This window comes from Vulpes vulpes, chromosome 1, assembly GCF_048418805.1.
Source record: "Vulpes vulpes isolate BD-2025 chromosome 1, VulVul3, whole genome shotgun sequence".
Lineage (NCBI taxonomy): Eukaryota > Metazoa > Chordata > Mammalia > Carnivora > Canidae > Vulpes > Vulpes vulpes.
The window spans coordinates 136,614,807-136,632,078 of record NC_132780.1 but is presented as its reverse complement, the minus strand read 5'-3'; the positions used below and the strand labels follow the sequence as shown (position 1 = coordinate 136,632,078).

General features: G+C 38.9%; 1 protein-coding gene across 1 annotated transcript in view; it reads right to left on the bottom strand.

Moving 5' to 3' along the window:
- The window catches only part of DNAH8 (dynein axonemal heavy chain 8), a 335,946-nt gene that overhangs the window by 188,216 nt on the left and 130,458 nt on the right, over positions 1-17,272 (bottom strand). Inside the window, exons 35-41 of the mRNA XM_072746190.1 lie at positions 16,271-16,373; positions 14,921-15,025; positions 14,369-14,530; positions 10,641-10,865; positions 7,588-7,760; positions 6,009-6,187; positions 572-759 (exon numbers count right to left, since the gene is read on the bottom strand). Of these exons, the coding sequence (XP_072602291.1) occupies positions 572-759; positions 6,009-6,187; positions 7,588-7,760; positions 10,641-10,865; positions 14,369-14,530; positions 14,921-15,025; positions 16,271-16,373 (1,135 nt within the window). The remainder of the gene's footprint in view (positions 1-571; positions 760-6,008; positions 6,188-7,587; positions 7,761-10,640; positions 10,866-14,368; positions 14,531-14,920; positions 15,026-16,270; positions 16,374-17,272) is intronic.

Below are 17,272 nucleotides of genomic sequence, written 5' to 3'. Positions count from 1 at the left end.
CATAGTATCACACAATAAATTCATTCATCCCATTTCCTGAGTTATAACTGATCACTTTTGGATTATTGTTTACCCCCAACTGCTCTGCAAATATATTTGCTTACAATAAAGCTTATCAGAAAATTTCCCGATTTTGCTTTCTATAATTTATCTTTGTCCACTGAGACACTTAAAATTCAGATTATTTTGCGTTATCTTGCAACATAAGGATTTAACTATATAAAGAACATATAAAAACATGTGGCATGTGGGAGAGATAAATCTTTGAGGTTTTAAGCCACTGAGATTTGGGGATTGTTACTGTAGCTAGTCTATGGGATAAAATACAGAAAACATTTAGTTGAGCACCTGACACATAACAAGTGATCACTAAACTGTAGCTAGTATTACCATTAACATATTACCATTTTATCTTCTCTCCAGGCTACTTTTGCTACTCAAAAAAATCATATGATAAGAATCACTCATGACCTCTGAATAGTCAATCATTTACTAACAAACATATGCTTTCTTTTATTTAAATCTATAGTAATTAGACTAAACACATTGCATTTAAAGACCATGTTCTCACCATTGTTAGGAAGATTCCAAATTCTGGATTCAAATCAACACAATCACCATCAGAAAAAATGAACTGTTTTTTTCTCTCTTTTCTTGCTGTCAGAACAATATAAATTTGTTGGGCTGCCACTGATAACACAGGCAGTTCAATTCTGTTAAACTCATCAAAACAGCCCCAAGAACCAGACTGTGCAAGACCTGGCAGGAAAAAGTTAATTTGAAGTTTTACTTTATAACATACCCCCTACCAAGCAGAAAAATCACTTCTCTAAAGTGCAAACAATTATATATTGAAATATAATTTAGAGAAAGTTTCAAATCTGGCTGTTTGTAAAGATATATCTAATTCTAGTGACAGAGAGAGGTTTAATTATTTGCACATCATCCTGGAAACAATGAAAATAGCGCACTGCCAAAATCAAAGTACAGGCACGTCATTACATGCAGGGATGCCACAGGGTGATAAATTTTGATTCAGTTGGGAAGTGCTACTTCCAGCGGGGATGGAGGGCTGAAAGAGCCATAACGCTGGGGGAAACGGACAGAATGAGGGATGCCCTTTCCAGGTCAGATCACTTTCCTTCCTCTTGCAATGAGAGACATGCAGGGATGCTGGGTGAGGCAGAAAAGGGTCAAGGAGATTTTTATGTATTCCTTACAAACTTGATACAAAGAAGACTCCAGTATTATGAACACTGCTCCTGTCTAATCTCTAAGGATGAAAACATTGTCTTCAGCTGCCTGAAATGTTCTCCTTCCGTTTATTATTGTGCTCCTTCTAGTTTGTTTTTTTTTTTTCCTTGCCTTTAGGAATTTCCATTATAGGGATGTTGGAACTTTTCTATCTATCCCTATGACCTTTAGGCTTTTCTGCCAAACTTCCCATTTCTCTCTGCAGTGTATTTATTCTCTTGGCTAGATCATTATTTAACTCAACAGGGGTTTTTAATTCATTAATTTATTTATTATTCCCATTGCTTTATTTTTCATAACAGCCTGTTTTTCTTCAACCGGTTGCGTGTTATATAAATTCTTGAATCCCTTTGAAGCTATTGATTTTATTTCCTGTTTTCTCCTGCTTCCTCTATGAATCCGTTTAGTGGTGGGTAGGTCTCTTAGCTATTTGGGATGCCTCCCTAATTTCTCCAAGTATTTTTTGAGACTTTGTTATCTCTGCATTTCTGTGTTATTTCCTCATTCCGAATGCCAATTCCTGAGTGCAGGATACATGCCTGCCTCTGCTGATTGGGGAGAAGGAATGGGAGAGGCACGCAAGAGCTTCCCCTCTGGGGCTGCGGCTTACAGTGTGAGCTGGTACACAGGATTCTCACTTCAGAAAGCTGCGTTATAATTTATACAGAAGAAAAATACTGGGGACAGCCACTTCCTTTTCTTTTTCTCTGCCATCTGTTCTAATTCTAGAATCCTGGGAATTACCTTGTGCTTTAGTCAGCTGCCCTCACCTATCCTCAACCTTTCAGGTAGGAGTCATGGACAGAAGAATCCTTCTTTTTGATGTGGGACCCAGGAAATTGAACAAAATCCCCTACCCGTGGACAAGCAGAGCAGGACTGACTCTGTTTTGGGCTGCACCCCCCTTGTGCTGACCGGCTTATTACTTAGGGCGCTGCCCCGCCCTAGTCAGAGACCAGGACACACCCTAACCTGAAATCCGGCTCAGCGGACCAGCAGGACGGTGCAACTTTCTGCGTATCCCATTGGCCCCTGGCCCCTATAAAGCTGCTGAGCCTCTTAGTCTCGGGGTCCAAGTCCCTGCTCCGCCGCGTCGGGTGCACTTGGTCCCGGGCTCGAGCTTGTAAATAAACCCTCGTGTGTTTGCATCGGTGTCGGCTCCTTGGCGGTTCCTCCGATTCGCGATCTTGGGCGCAACATTGATACAGGAAATGATTCTCAGGGTTCAAAAATGGCTTAACAGACAATTATAAAGAATGATGTAATGAATACTCATGTACCTGCCTATCATATATTAACAATTTGCTTCATGGGACACCTGGGTGGCTCAGTGATTGAGCGTCTGTCTTTGACTCAGGGCGTGACCCTGGGGTTCCAGGATCGAGTCCCACATCAGGCTCCCTGTGAGGAGCCGGTTTCTCCCTCTGCCTATATCTCTGCCTCTCTGTTCTCATGAATAAATACAATCTTTAAAAAAAACAATTTCTGGGGATCCCTGGGTGGCTCAGCGGTTTAGCGCCTGCCTTTGGCCCAGGGCATCCTAGGGTCCCGGGATCGAGTCCAGCGTTGGGCTCCCGGCATGGAACCGGCTTCTCCCTCCTCCTGTGTCTCTGCCTCTCTCTCTCTCTCTCTATGTCTATCATAAATAAATAAATAAATCTTTAAAAAAAATTTTCCTTCAAATTTCATTCTAAAGAATAAAATATTAGAACTACAGCTCAAATCCATGTATGTTTCTCTTGGATCCACACTCCCTCCTTCTCCAGAGGTAACTTGTATCCTGAATTTGATGTCAGTGGTTGCAGGCATCCTTTAAACTACTGCTTTTATGTATGTATTCATGAACACTATATGTTTTGCCTATTTGAGATTTATATGCATCTATCTACATGTATCTATTTATAAAATACTGTATACCCTTCTGAAATTTGATTTATTTGCTCAATATTATTTTTCTGAGATCTATCTAAGCTGATACACATAGATCTAATTCACTATTTTAAAATGCTTTACTGTGCAGTATTTCATTGCCTAAATATACCAGTTTAAAAATTCGTTCTACTTTCAATAGATATTTGGTTTGCTCCTAATAATTTGCTATAACAGTGTATCAATCTGGCTCATGTCTTTTTACAAAATGTGAGAAGTGGAAATGCTAGGTCAAAGAGAGTATGTGCATCTTCACATTTACCACCTATTGCCAGGCTGTTCTTAGAAGCAGCTCTACCAATTTGCACACACATAAGTATTAACTGTTGTAATTTCTTTTTTTTAAGATTTTTAAAAAATTTATTCATTCATTCATGAAAGACAGAGAGAGAGAGAGAGAGAGAGAGAGAGGCAGGTAGAGACACAGGCAGAGAGAGAAGCAGGCTCATGCTGGGAGCCTGATGTGGGACTCCATCCTGGGTCTCCAGGATCATGCCCCCGGCCAAAGGCAGGCGCTAAACCACCAAGCCACCCCAGGATCTCCCTGTTGTAATTTCTATAAATCCTTACCAACAGTGGTTTGGCCAGACTCTTCCATTGTTGCCACTCTAGCAGAAGTGAAATTAGTATCTCATTGGTGTTTTATTTTGGGTTTCTTCATGATTGGAAGAAAATCTTTTTTAATGCTGCATATTAATTTTTAGCAGCTATACATGTTAAAATATCTTCTCCCGGTCTATAGCTTATGTTTTGTTCTCTCTCTTAAATGGAGAAATATCACATAAAGACTGTGAATTTTATATATATATATATATATATAATTACATATATACATATTTCAGATGATATATATATACATATATATACATACACATAAAAGGTGAAAGCTGGATGTACAATCTCATGGTATCTATTACAGGGATTTTCTCATATCGTATTTAAAGGAAGGCTACATGAGTGAACTCATGATTTTAATACAAAGAAGCTCCAGTGTACTTCTCTCCTATTATCTCCCCTTTCTTCCCTCCCAGAAGGAGGGACTGCTAGTCTGCATCATTCTCTTGCTTTGCTTTGCTTTTTTACTATCTATGTATACATATCTAAATGATATGTATTTTCAGTTTTACCTATTTTTGCATTTTAAATAAATTTAATCATACCATATGTATTTTTCTTCACTCCAAGTTGTATCTGTGAGGCAGCTCTACGTGAATGCATCATCTTGTAGTTATTCATTTTCACTGCTATATAGGACTGTTATACTCAATTTCATATATACACGTTATACTTTTTTCCTTCCTGTATATACAGTATATAAATTATATTTTCCCAATTTATGTGTCTATGTGTCCAGTCCACTGTGGAGGACACTAGAGTTGTTTTTAGTTGTTGTTATAAGAATTGCTGCAGCAAACATTTATACACAAACTCTCAGACATGAGTGTCATTTACCTGACTATATACCAGGAGGTGGGATACATGAGAAGACACATGGTGCTGTTTTTTCCAAAAAACTTTTATACTCCTACCAGTAGCTGATGATAATTTTTTACACTATACCTTGCCAATGGTTAAAATGTCACACTTAAATTTTTGTCAAACTGCTGTGTACAAAATGGAATCTCTTTATAATATGTAATTCTTTGATTGCTGGTCACTTGGTTTTCTTCATTTCTGAAATGTCTATTCAAGACTTTTCTCTCTTTTCTATTGGGTTATCTTTCTCTCATTCATTCATGGGCATTACTTATGTGTTTGGGAGACTAATCCTTTGTAGGCAACATAGGTTGCTAACGCCTTTCCAAATTTCTGACATGGCTTTTCTCTCTTTGATATCCACTGATGAACAGAAGTTTTTAATTTGGGGCAAGCAATGTATCAATTTTTCTTTTATGGCTCATGATTTTTGTATTAAATATTCCTTTCTCAAAAAAAAAATTCCTTTCTCAGGGATCCCTGGGTGGATCAGCGGTTTAGCACCTGCCTTCAGCCCAGGGCATGATCCTGGAGTCCTGGGATCAAGTCCCAGATGGGGCTCCCTCCATGGAGCCTGCTTCTCTCTCTTGCCTGTGTCTTTGCCTCTCTCTCTCTCTGTCCGTCATGAATGAATAAATAAAATCTTTAAAAAAAAATTCCTTTCTCTGAGAACAAAGATCTTTTTATTTCTTACCTTCTAAAAACTGTATAGTTTTGCCCACCACATTTAAGTGTTTAATCCCCAGAAGTGATTTTTATATATGGTTGTAGGCAGCCAATTTTTATATGTGTAGGGATCCTATTTCCTTTGTTAAATATTAATCATCTCTTGTCCCAGAATGATTTATAAAGTCTATCTCTTCATCACTGATTTACAATACCACCTTTGCCATATGTCAAGTGTCCTTGGCCCACTTCTGCATTCTCTGTTATATTCCACTGGCCTATTTATCAATCCCTGCACCAATACCACAATCTCTAAATTATGTTCTAAATGATATCTCTCACTTCAGTGGGATTTAATGCAAGAAGGGAAGCCACATGTGTCATGGGTTTGCTGTCTTGATCTTATCCCCTCCACCACTGTTTCGGGAAATAATAAATTGATTCCATTTTCACAATCCAATACACACTCAACTCATGGACTAGAATGCCAGTAATAGTCTTGAACCATATGAAATTGATGATATCCAGCCATTTCTGACCCAGAAAAATGGCAAGATCATATGTACTAACCTATACACTAATTTTGCTTATGTGGAAAAATACCCCTTTAGGTTTACATCTGAAAATAATGTTAAAGAGCATTAAAAATACATTCATCAAAAATAACAGCCTTTGACACTTGCCTTTAAAAATCCTTCCTAGCCCTCGGAAATCCATTTGATCTGAGCAGTTAAACACGACCACATATTTTCCCAAACATCTTCCCATGTCTTTCGTAGTTTCTGTTTTGCCAGTGCCCGCAGGTCCTGCTGGAGCACCGCCCATGTTCATTCCCAAAGCCTGCGCTAAGGTGATATAGCATCTGCAAATGTCAATCAGATAAAGCACCGGGAATATGGGATAACACGTTACTATAGTTAAGCACAAGCCAGAGTCAAATGTGACTGGAATGGGCCTGTTGATTTTAGAATTTGTGCAGCCCACATAAAAGAGGCAGCCAAAAAGGGCTGGAGTACTTGATACTCACTACAAGTAGTACAACAATTGCAAATACTTCTTGGACAAATTTTCTAAACTTCTCAACTCTGACCTAAAACCCTCAGGCCTTCCTTCCACTGTGATCAGCATAATTCATACATCAGAGAACCAAATAAGCAGTGGTATGCTGACAGATGTTGAACAACTGGCTCTCCAGTTCAAAAAAAAAATCTGATGTTCATGTTTGCCAATTTCTGTAGTATAAATATTTCCACTAGAGCCCATGATAAGCTACTGATGTGATATCACAAAACTGGGAAGAGATGCTTACAGTTGATTCTCAAAAGCTGGTATGAGCCAACTGCAGGATACCATTGCAAAAAAAATCAATTTACTATGAAATGTTTCACTCATTTAGGTAAGTATAAAAAATAATATAGTAAAAAATAATAATAATAATATAGTGAGCCTTCTTATATCCATAGTCCAGCTTCAGTTAAATTTGCTTCACATCTAAGTAAAACTTAGTGAAGCTTCATGAGACATTTAGTCTTCTATGGAAATCTCAGTGGAAGAAGAAACACATGGACAAGTTTTATGCTACAATGCCCTGAGCGTAGAGAAGGAGGTTGGATGAATCAGTAGGCATAATTTGTGTCATAATTTTACCTGTAGGCAGCCCTATTTAAAGTAATAGTGGAATTAATTGTTCTATGACCCAATTTAAGTCAATTCTACACACACCTATTGAGCATATTCTATGTACAATGTATTGGAGTGGGTGTTGTGAGATGTGGAGATGAAAAAGGTCCAGTTCTGTCTGGTGTCACATACTAGAAAGAACTGTGAAATCAGCCATTGACTGATTATTCATACCCAGCCAAGCAACTTCACTTTAGGTATCAATTTCTACGTTTAGAAAACCAAGAGACTAAATTAGATCATCTCCAAGGTGCCTTCCTTCTTTGCAATTCTAACAACTTCCCTTTATGGTGCCAGAGAAATTTTTCCACATTGCAATCTAAAATTCATTACTATCTTACTCATAGTCAACATTTAACCTTGCTTTCATTCTTTTATCTTTCTCTGCTTCACAAAAACATAATGTACGTGGACCTTCAAGTACCAACCTTGGTTATTTCATTGTTAGACTGACTTTGATGAGCTAGCATAAACCTAACACGACAGCAACATGCTTCTGCTAATATTTCAAATGCAATTTTAAAGCAATTCTAAGCACATCACTTAATTACAAAATGGAATAACAAAAACTGAGTTTCCTACCTATCTGTTAGTGGAGTGATAACAAGACGATCAGTGCATCCCAGAAATTCATTTTGATAAATAAAATCCACATCTGTGATTGACACCACAGTTTGGTCCAAATCCTCCTTAAAATAAAATCTACTCTGTTTTAGCCATTCAAAGTCAGTAACTGATTTGATATGCATTTTTACCTTAAAGACATGAAAAACAAAGAGATTTATACTGAATTTCAATAGCATAAAACACAAGCATACGGGCAGTTTTTAATCACTCATCTGCAAACTGATTCTCAGTTATTTTTTTAAGATTTTATTTTTATTTACTCATGAGAGACACAAAGAGAGAGACAGAGACATAGGCAGAGGGAAAAGCAGGCTCCCTGCTGGAAGCCTGTTGTAGGACTCGATCCCAAGACCCTGGGATCACGACCTGAGCCAAAGGCAAATGCTAAACACTGAGCTCCCTTGGTGCCCCTGATTCTCAGTTATTTAACATACATTTATTGAGCCCCTCCTTACACCTGACACTGCTGGGTGAACACAGACAGGCCTGGTTCCTGCCTTCTGGAGCTGACAGAAGAAGACAAAAGACAAACAGATAAGCAAATAATTGCAAAAATATATGTAAAGAAATTCAGAGTTCATGGAAATATGTAGCAAGAGGACCTAATGTAGTCTAGGGGGCCTGAAAGGGATACTTGGAGAAAGAAATATTCAAACTAAAATCTGAAAAAAATAGCAGGAATTACCAAGGAAAACAAAACCAAAAGAAAAAAAAAGTAAAATTTTTAAAAAGGGATAAAATGTTCTAAACAAAGACCCAGAAGAACTGGTTGCATGTTCAAGAATCTGAAAGTTCAGTACAGCTGAGGCATCCAGGACTCTGGAGACAGAGACAGAGTTGAGGCTTCATAGGTCACAAAAACAGGGTTGGGCAGTGTGTTCATGGCAAAAGGCAGCCACTAAAGGATTAAGCAGGGAGATGCATGGTCAATTATGCACACATGCCGTGCCTTCCTATACCTGCACTGTGGCCAAACCCACCAACCAGCCAGGTCATCCACCTACACCTGTGGGCAGGAGGTACTGGGCTCCCACAGCCGTGAGCACAAGAGACAGAAACCAGGGAAGCACATTTAGGACTGACAGCCCACCACAACCACATTCTCCTGTGCTTAATGATTTTCCCAGGGCAAACATGGAGAAAACTTGGTCCTGTTCACTCAGGGGAATCAACACAGAAAAGTCACAAATGATCCTCTTCACTGCTCTTAAATTTGATCCCACTTCCAGGTTGTTCAGTTTGACCTCTGGGAGCCCTGCCATGTTCTGATCACCATCTACTCAAGTCTCCACGCTAAGTACAGTGCTGCTGTTTGTCATCATCATTTGTTTGTGACCTTGCTTCCCCCTGCAGTTAGGAATTTTGGATTTTCAGCTAGAGCACAGTTTGTATTCACCACCTTAGGGAGCAATTTTCAGGTAATACAATCTAGTGCCACCCCCAGGGACTCTGTTCTCATGCACAGGACCCGCAGCCACAGAGATATCAACCAGCTCCTCTCAACAACCCATTAAGATGGTGAAGAGGAGACGAAAGATGAAGAAGAAAGAATAGCTAATATTGACTGAGTTCTTACCATATATCAGGCTGTTCAAAGCATCATACATGGAAAAATAAAATGCAAATATGCTGGCCGGGAGATCTCGTTTTAGCTGGGATGCAGAGGGAGCATGAGTTCCATAGTAATTAAGACCAAAAAGAATACAGTGATGTGGTTTTAATTGTGTGTAGGTTTTCCTATTTTAAAGTCCATTCTGTACATAAAGTATAGCTTTGCTCAGCACTTAAATTTAAAAGAAATTTCTTCCATGGGATTTCAGTTTTAAAAGTCAGCAAGAGATGTTAGCAGCATGCTCTTTGCAGATACAGTAATGGATTCCACAGGAGTTTCTTGAGGTGGAATTCAAAGAAAGCCAAAGTATGACAGTAACTGCAATTTAGTGAAAAGAACTCTGTAGAAGGCCAAAGAACTATGATCTGAGTATGCAGCTCTCTGATGACCGCCTTGATCAGAAGGTCCAGAGATATATCCTAGAGTAGTGTTTCCTCAACTTTAACATGCATATATGAATCCCCTGGGATCCTTGAAATGCAGATTCTGATTCAGTGGGGCATAGGGTGGGAGGAGGGGGCCAGAGATTCTGCTTCTCTAACAAGTTCCTAGGAGATGCTAATGTAACTGATTGGCATATAATACTTTGAGAAGTGAGGATCTAGATTCCAGGGGAATAAATGGATTGCAGGTCTTTCAACTTTCCATAAATATGACTTATCAGAACTTTTGATACAAGTTTGAAAACAGTAGTCTCTGATCATATTCTCTAAAAAAGGGCCCCAAGTTGCATGAATCACATGTCTCTGATGAAGAGAAGATGAATCAAATCAAATCAAATCAAATAAAGCAATGGTGGTCAAACACAAAGATAGTCACATGGAGGTGTATCAGAATCTCCTGGGGCCCCTACCCTTTAATGGTAACCACTGCTTTAGGAAAGCTTCAGCTGGATCAAGACTGCTGGGTAGAGTCCTATTTTTGAAGGGAATTCAATTACCACCCCTCCTACTCTCACCCAAAAGAATCTTGTCCAAATCAAGCCAGGATGCCCTGTTGAACACTATCAATCAGACAAATATCCACCAGACTTCTCTGAAGCTTGATTCTATTTGATTAAGACTTCTCAGTGGAGGAAGAAACTCATGACCAATCCTACCTAAACTATAACATATCACTGGTTAGTTGGTATAATGGAACATGTAGTTAGTTCACATCTCATCAGTTGGTTCCAGACTTTCAGACTGCCAAATGTGAATATACACATATGGTTGTTTAAACCATCAAATATAGATATTTGTAAACATAATATATACAGAGACAGTTGTGAAAAGGATCAAGTAGATGGAAGGTTCATATAAGTTAGGGAGTATACATAATAACTAATTGTTCATTATTAGGAGCACTAAATTATTAATTAGCACAGAAAATTAGTTTAAGAAAAAAGATACTTTACCAAGTCATCAAAAATATCTCTCTGATGCACATGAATGGTAATCAGAGTTTCAAACTTCACTCTATCGAACTTGCTTAGGTCATGTGTTGTCTGAGCAATTAGAGTATTTAGAATATCCAAAAATTTCTGGTTGGTCACGTGCATGATTTTCCTGTCATCTTTTGCATTATTTAAAGCCTCTTCAGAATCATGTGTCCACAACATCTGAACTCCCAGGAGCCCCACCTATGCGTCCAGAAGAAAAATAAGAAGTACATTTGCCAACTATTTAAAGCATATCTGCGATAAGATTTGGTGGTCCCTCATCCATATGAAGGCCAACAAAGTTTGATCCACTTTAATTTAAAAAGAGACATGCCTTTCCCCATTCTCAAAAGGGGGAAAATAAACATTTAAAGTTCTAACTACTGATATTTAACAATTTCAATGCAGAGAAATAGTCATTAAAACAATGGCTATCATTTATGGAGCTGCATGGTTAGCATTTATGGAGAGGGCTTGAGACCACCAGATAGCTCCATATAGTGACTTTTCTTTGTCAAGAAAAGCAAATGGAATTGCTAGACTTGTTGCTGTGTATTCTTCTTTAGCAGGGTTTCCCAAAGGTCTCTTTGCAACTTCTAGAGCTAGTAGGCTGCCTATCTCCTTTCTTGATCTCCCACTGTATCATCCATGTCTTTTCCTGCATCTACTTCTCTCCATATATATTTATCTAAAGGAGAGAGAGACAGAAAATGAGAAGGGGGAGAAGCTTGTCTTTTTTATTCTGATGAGGACATAAGGAAATCATGACTGTCACTTTGCCTACAATTTCTACCCAAGAAAGGAGTAAAACTGTCAGGATATGGCTGAGTTTCACTCCCCACCTCCTTGCTGCTCCAGTTGTTCCTATAGGAGCTTTTGTTCATCCAGAGTCGAGGAACAGATCCACAATCATTTGGACCAAAGGGAACCCTGTATTTGGTGGAGGGCTGAGGTCAGAGTGAGTGGCATGTGGATACTACTGGGCATGGCATTTAATGTGAGTAAAGCAGGAATACAATGCTTTCCTTATCCCTGCCTTGTCAAGACTTCAGAATGTTTTCTTTTAGAGCAGTGCCCAATCCTGCCATCTGCCAGTGAAGATAAACGAAAGCACCTGACTGAGGGGAGCAACCTGATGTGGAGGAAACATCCCATGTCAGAAAGCTCCCAGTAGCAAGCCAATTCTGCCTCTGATAGCAGCAGAAGATGACACAGGAGAGGAAAAGCCAAACAAAACAAAACCTCACAAAAAACAAAAGACAACATAAAGCAAAAATACCTGGCAGTGTAAGGCTGTCTGATTTAGAGACACAGACCCACAATCTCTGAGAAATCACTGTTTAGTGTATATTCTAGAAACTAATCTTTTAAAACCTGGCATGCGGGATCCCTGGGTGTCGCAGCAGTTTGGTTCCTGCCTTTGGCCCAGGGAACGATCCGGGAGACCCGGGATTGAATCCCACATCAGGCTCCCGGTGCATGGAGCCTGCTTCTCCCTCTGCCTGTGTCTCTGCCTCTCTCTCTATATATATATCATAAATAAATTAAAATTTAAAAATAAATAAATAAAAATAAAAACCTGGCATGCAACTCTTGATCTCTGTGTTGTATAGTTCAAGCCCCAGGTTGAGTATGGAGATTACTTAAAAATAAAATTTAAAAAATAAAATGACTATCTTGAATCACAAAGAAAAGTTTATTTATTTATTCATTTATTTTTATTTTTTTACCAAGAAAAGTTTAAATTATGTTTTTCATTTGGTGTAAGAAGCTAGAAGACTTAAAACAAGAATGCTTAAAAAAAAAAAAAAAAACAAGAATGCTCATGCTCATTCTCGGGGACACCTGGGTGGCTCAGTGGTTGAGCATCTGCCTTTGGCTCAGGTTGTGATCCCAGGGTCCAGGATCATAACCTCATCGGGCTCCCTGTGAAGAGCCTGCTTCTCCCTCTGCCTGTGTCTCTCATGAATAAATAAAAATCTTAAAAAAAAAAGAAGAATGCTCATTCTCCTCGATGTTACTTGCTGCCTCTAATAAGTGCATTAAAACTGCTAGAAAAGGGCAGCCCCGGTGGCTCAGCGGTTTAGCGCCGCCTGCAGCCCCGGGGTGTGGAGACCTGGGATCAAGTCACATGTGGGGCTCCCTGCATGGAGCCTGCTTCTGTCTCTGCCCCTCTCTCTCTCTCTCTCTCTCTCTCTGAATAAATAAATATTTTTTTAAAAAACTGCTAGAAAAAAAAATATAAATAAATAAAAATTTTAAAAAATTAAAAAAACTGCTCGAAAGGAATACAGTAAGATATTAAGTCATCATTTCCAGGTGGTAGAAATAAGTAATGTATATATTGAATAAATATGTATGTATAGAATATATATTAAATGAATATATACCTCCATTACTCTTTAAAGCAATTTTCCCAAAAAACTGAAATTTGCCCAACAAAATTGTTTAAAATTTCATCTCCTTATTTATGTAGTGCAGACACTACAGAAAATCCTGAAAGCTGGTGAGCTTTCCTGCTATATCCTGTTCATCCTCACTCCTGCTCTGAATTTGCTTTGAGAACTCAAAGCTAACATAAAGCTAACTGCTCGGTCTAAACTGGAATGATCGTCTCCTTCAGAATATATGGCGATCAACTTTCCTGGGAGAGGAAAAGTATGCTGACTTGGTCTAAGGAGCTATTTTTCTCATCTTATCAGATAAAATATTTTATAAAGCTTCATCACAAAGGTAATAAAGCTGATAAGGATATTAAAGTTTGCCGAGGAGATTATACAATACAAAAATATTAAACACAAAATCAAAATATTCTCCCCAATAAAGGTTGATTTACATCTACACTTGTGTCATTTGAAAAAGTAATTTCCCATCATTTCCGCTGTCTCTGCTGTATGTGCATTAAGTCGGGATTTGGAGGCTCGGCTGGGAGAAGCAGTTAGAGAAGCACAGTTTGGGCAAAAACTGCCTGTATTTTCCTTGGATATCTCTTGCTTTCTATCCCACACTATCTCTGACCCAGATCACAAAGCATCACTCTTCATTTATTTTGGCTTAAAATTGAATGAAACCATTGGCTCTTCTTTTCCTGCACCCAGTTTTAATAATATTTGGCACATCACGATGCATTCTTGAGAGCCTTAGGATGGGAGAGCTGTTCAAGAGAACACCTGCTCCAACCCCAGGCTTTTCAAGGTCCTGTCCTGTTAGGAAGTTAGTTGCACAATAAGGCCTCTTTTAACAGATTATGCCAACTTTGAATTGCTTGAAGGGAAAATACACAAAAGGCAGGATGGATTTTGTTTCAGGAAAAGATAGGCTCATTCCTTTTATATATGACTGTATTCCTATCTACATATGTATCTATAGCTATCCATACACAGATGTGTGGAAAATATGCTATCTAATCCATACATAGATAGATATCTTTCATCTACAGATAGGTGTGTTTTATAGATAAGATGAGATGTTCCATTAGTAAGTTTAGTCTTCATGTTATCCTTAATGATGAGAGCAGAGTGGCAAGTCCTCTTCCGGGGAATGGCCTAGAATGGTGCAGGTGGACAAGCAGGTAGTTGGTGGCTGAGGATGGGAAATCCTCCCTAGCTAGTTCAGAGCTACAACAGCTTCCACAGTGTCAGGCCAACTGCTTCCTGAGTAACTTTCTCCCTTATTTCCATTATTTAAACATTATATGTTCTCACCTGTGCCGGAAAGTGATTGAGGAAAGGTAAGAGTTGAAATCCTGAATCGCTGATTTGGTAGAAAGCAGACCTAATTATATTATGTAGTGACGACATCTGCATTCTTAGCAAATCCATAAGCCAGATCTCTACAGGACCTTTGGCCATAACAGGACTATCCAACTAAAAAAATATATTACAGACATATTACAAATTGATAATAATTTATTTTTACAAATGCCACACTTGACTTCATAAAACATAGTACCTCAATGCAAAGCGAATAATTTTACACAGTATATTTAAAACATGAGAAAAACCAACTAATGCTACAGGCAGAAGGAACTAGAAACATCATGTGGTCTAAAATTTTCATCTTATAGATGATAGAACAAGTCTCAGAGAAGTCAAATAAGTTGTCCAAACTTGTTCATAACCAAGCCAGGGTGACAGAACCAGAACCCTAGTCCACCCTCCTCCTCCACATTCTGTTTTTTAAAAGAGAATTGCCTTCTCCTCAACCTAAACTTTTAAAGAAATTCAAATAACAAAATTTTAACCAAGTTAAATTACAATAATTTTTTCTCCTTCTCTTGATATGACGGCCAGAATGCGATCATAGTCTTTTGCATGAAATGTCACCTCATTTATGTTGTCAGATACAGCAGGGAGATGTGGCTACAAGAAACACAAGACAGGGCAAAAAACGTCATATATAAGGCTAAACACAAAAACCACTGAGATGTTTTTAAAAGCCTTAACATGTATTGCCTTTGTAAGAGATTAAGAATTTACTTCACTGTAATAAAGAAACAAACAAACAAACAAAACACTGCTTTGACCTCCACTGCCATTGCCACCACCACTGATTGACTTGGAGGACCACTTTTTAAAATCCAGCCCTATAGAGAGGCACCTGGGTGGCTCAGTTGGTTAAGCATCTGCCTTCAGCTCAGGTCTTGATTTCAGGGTCCTGGGATCAAGTCTTGCATTGGGCTCCCTGCTCAATGTGGAGCCTGCTTCTCCCTCTCTTCCCCACTTGTGCTACCCACTTGTGCTACCTCGGTCTCTCTCTCTCTCTTTCTCTCTCTCAAATAAATAATAAAATCTTAAAACAAAAAAATAAAGATCCAGCCCTACGGCACATTTCCTGCAAATGCCCTTGTTCCACTATGGAAGGTCACCTTCCTCCAAGGGCCACTGAACCCCAGGGCCCCTACCCACTCCCCTCCCAGAGACAGCTCCGTCCTGCTTCTCTCCTGGTTCTCTCTCTGCCTTCCACAGCTTTTAACTTTCCTCCTCTCTTTTTTCTTCCCCACAACCCCCTGGAAACCAACAGGGAAGATCTTCACAGCAGCTTCCAGACTGCCAACCAAGACACAGCCCCAAGATGGGGTGTTTCAGTGTCTCCCACATCTGGTTCTTTGTAGTTTTTCTCGGCTTCCTGGAAGTACTGTCCTTGGAAATTAATGGCTAAAAACACTTGAGAAGTGCTTGGATTTGGACACATCCAAACCACAATCCCTATTTGATCAAAAAATATTTAGACTAATATACTCACAGTAATGAATAACATATAGTGAGCACATAATCGTGTCCTAGATACTTTCCAGTGCATGATCTTACATGATCTTTAGGACAATCTTATGAGGTGGGAACCGATATCACTATTTTACAGATGAGGACACCGAGGCATGGGAAAATGAAGAAACTAACTAAGGTCACTCAGCTGTTGAGTTGCATAATCAGTGACTCTTGCCTCAGGTTGATGAGCTCAGAACACACAGAAAATAGGACATTTTATCCTCAACACAATTTTTAATACTTTCCTGCCTGTGCTATAAAGGTACAAACTTCATTTTTATTATTAATTATATTTGCTGTTTAAAAAAGCAATTTAGGTAATAGATTTTAAGAGTGTACCTGTATGGTGTGGGAATCACTGGCTTGCCCAAGAATTTCTAGGAGAACTGGATCAGATACAAAGAAGAATCTTGGAAATAGTAATCTCTTCTTCTCCAAATACCTTTAAATAAAATCATGTTACCAAATGACTTTTTCTGAATTATTAATTTTGTTTTTTTGGGAACCCTGGGTGGCGCAGCGGTTTAGCGCCTGCCTTTGGCCCAGGGCGCGATCCTGGAGACCCGGGATCGAATCCCACGTCGGGCTCCCGGTGCAAGGAGCCTGCTTCTCCCTCTGCCTATGTCTCTGCCTCTCTCTCTCTCTCTCTGTGTGTGACTATCATAAATAAATAAAAATTAAAAAAAATAAAATAAAAATAAAAAATTTTGTTTTTTTGTAGCCAAGACACAATCCCTAACGTTTTCAATAAGAGAACAGCAAACATCTATAGTCATTTTCCATTTTCCTCTGAAATGTTTGGTTAGAACCCAAGCCTGGGCTGTCACAGATGGCACTTGAGAAAGCAAGTGGCAATAAGAAAGGGATTCAGAGCAAGCCTGCTCCATCACCTATGATCTTTTTTCTCAAGAGCCCTTCTGTTGAGTGGACAACAAAGGCAAAAGAAATGTAGATAAAATTAAATTTCCTTATAACATATATTACATGTCCTTATAACTTGCAGCCCATTGACAAATACTTAAGACAAGCAGAGGATAACTCCTGTCTTAATTAACTGTCTTAATGTTAATACCTTGCTAGAAGAAAAACAGCCAGGATCCTAAAAGTATTCTTTAGCATATGAAAATCTCTTGGGAAACTTCCTCCATCTTTACCTTCCCCAACTCCAAAGTATATAATCAATTGCTCCTCACAATCCCAGCGCGGTTCCTTCTGCCCCCTCCCCCCACACACACACACCTGTCCTCATGCTTTAATAAAACCACATTTTTGCACCAAAAATGTCTCAAGAATTTTCTTGGTTGTTCTCTCATGAGCCCCCCCATCCCCCAACTTCAAATC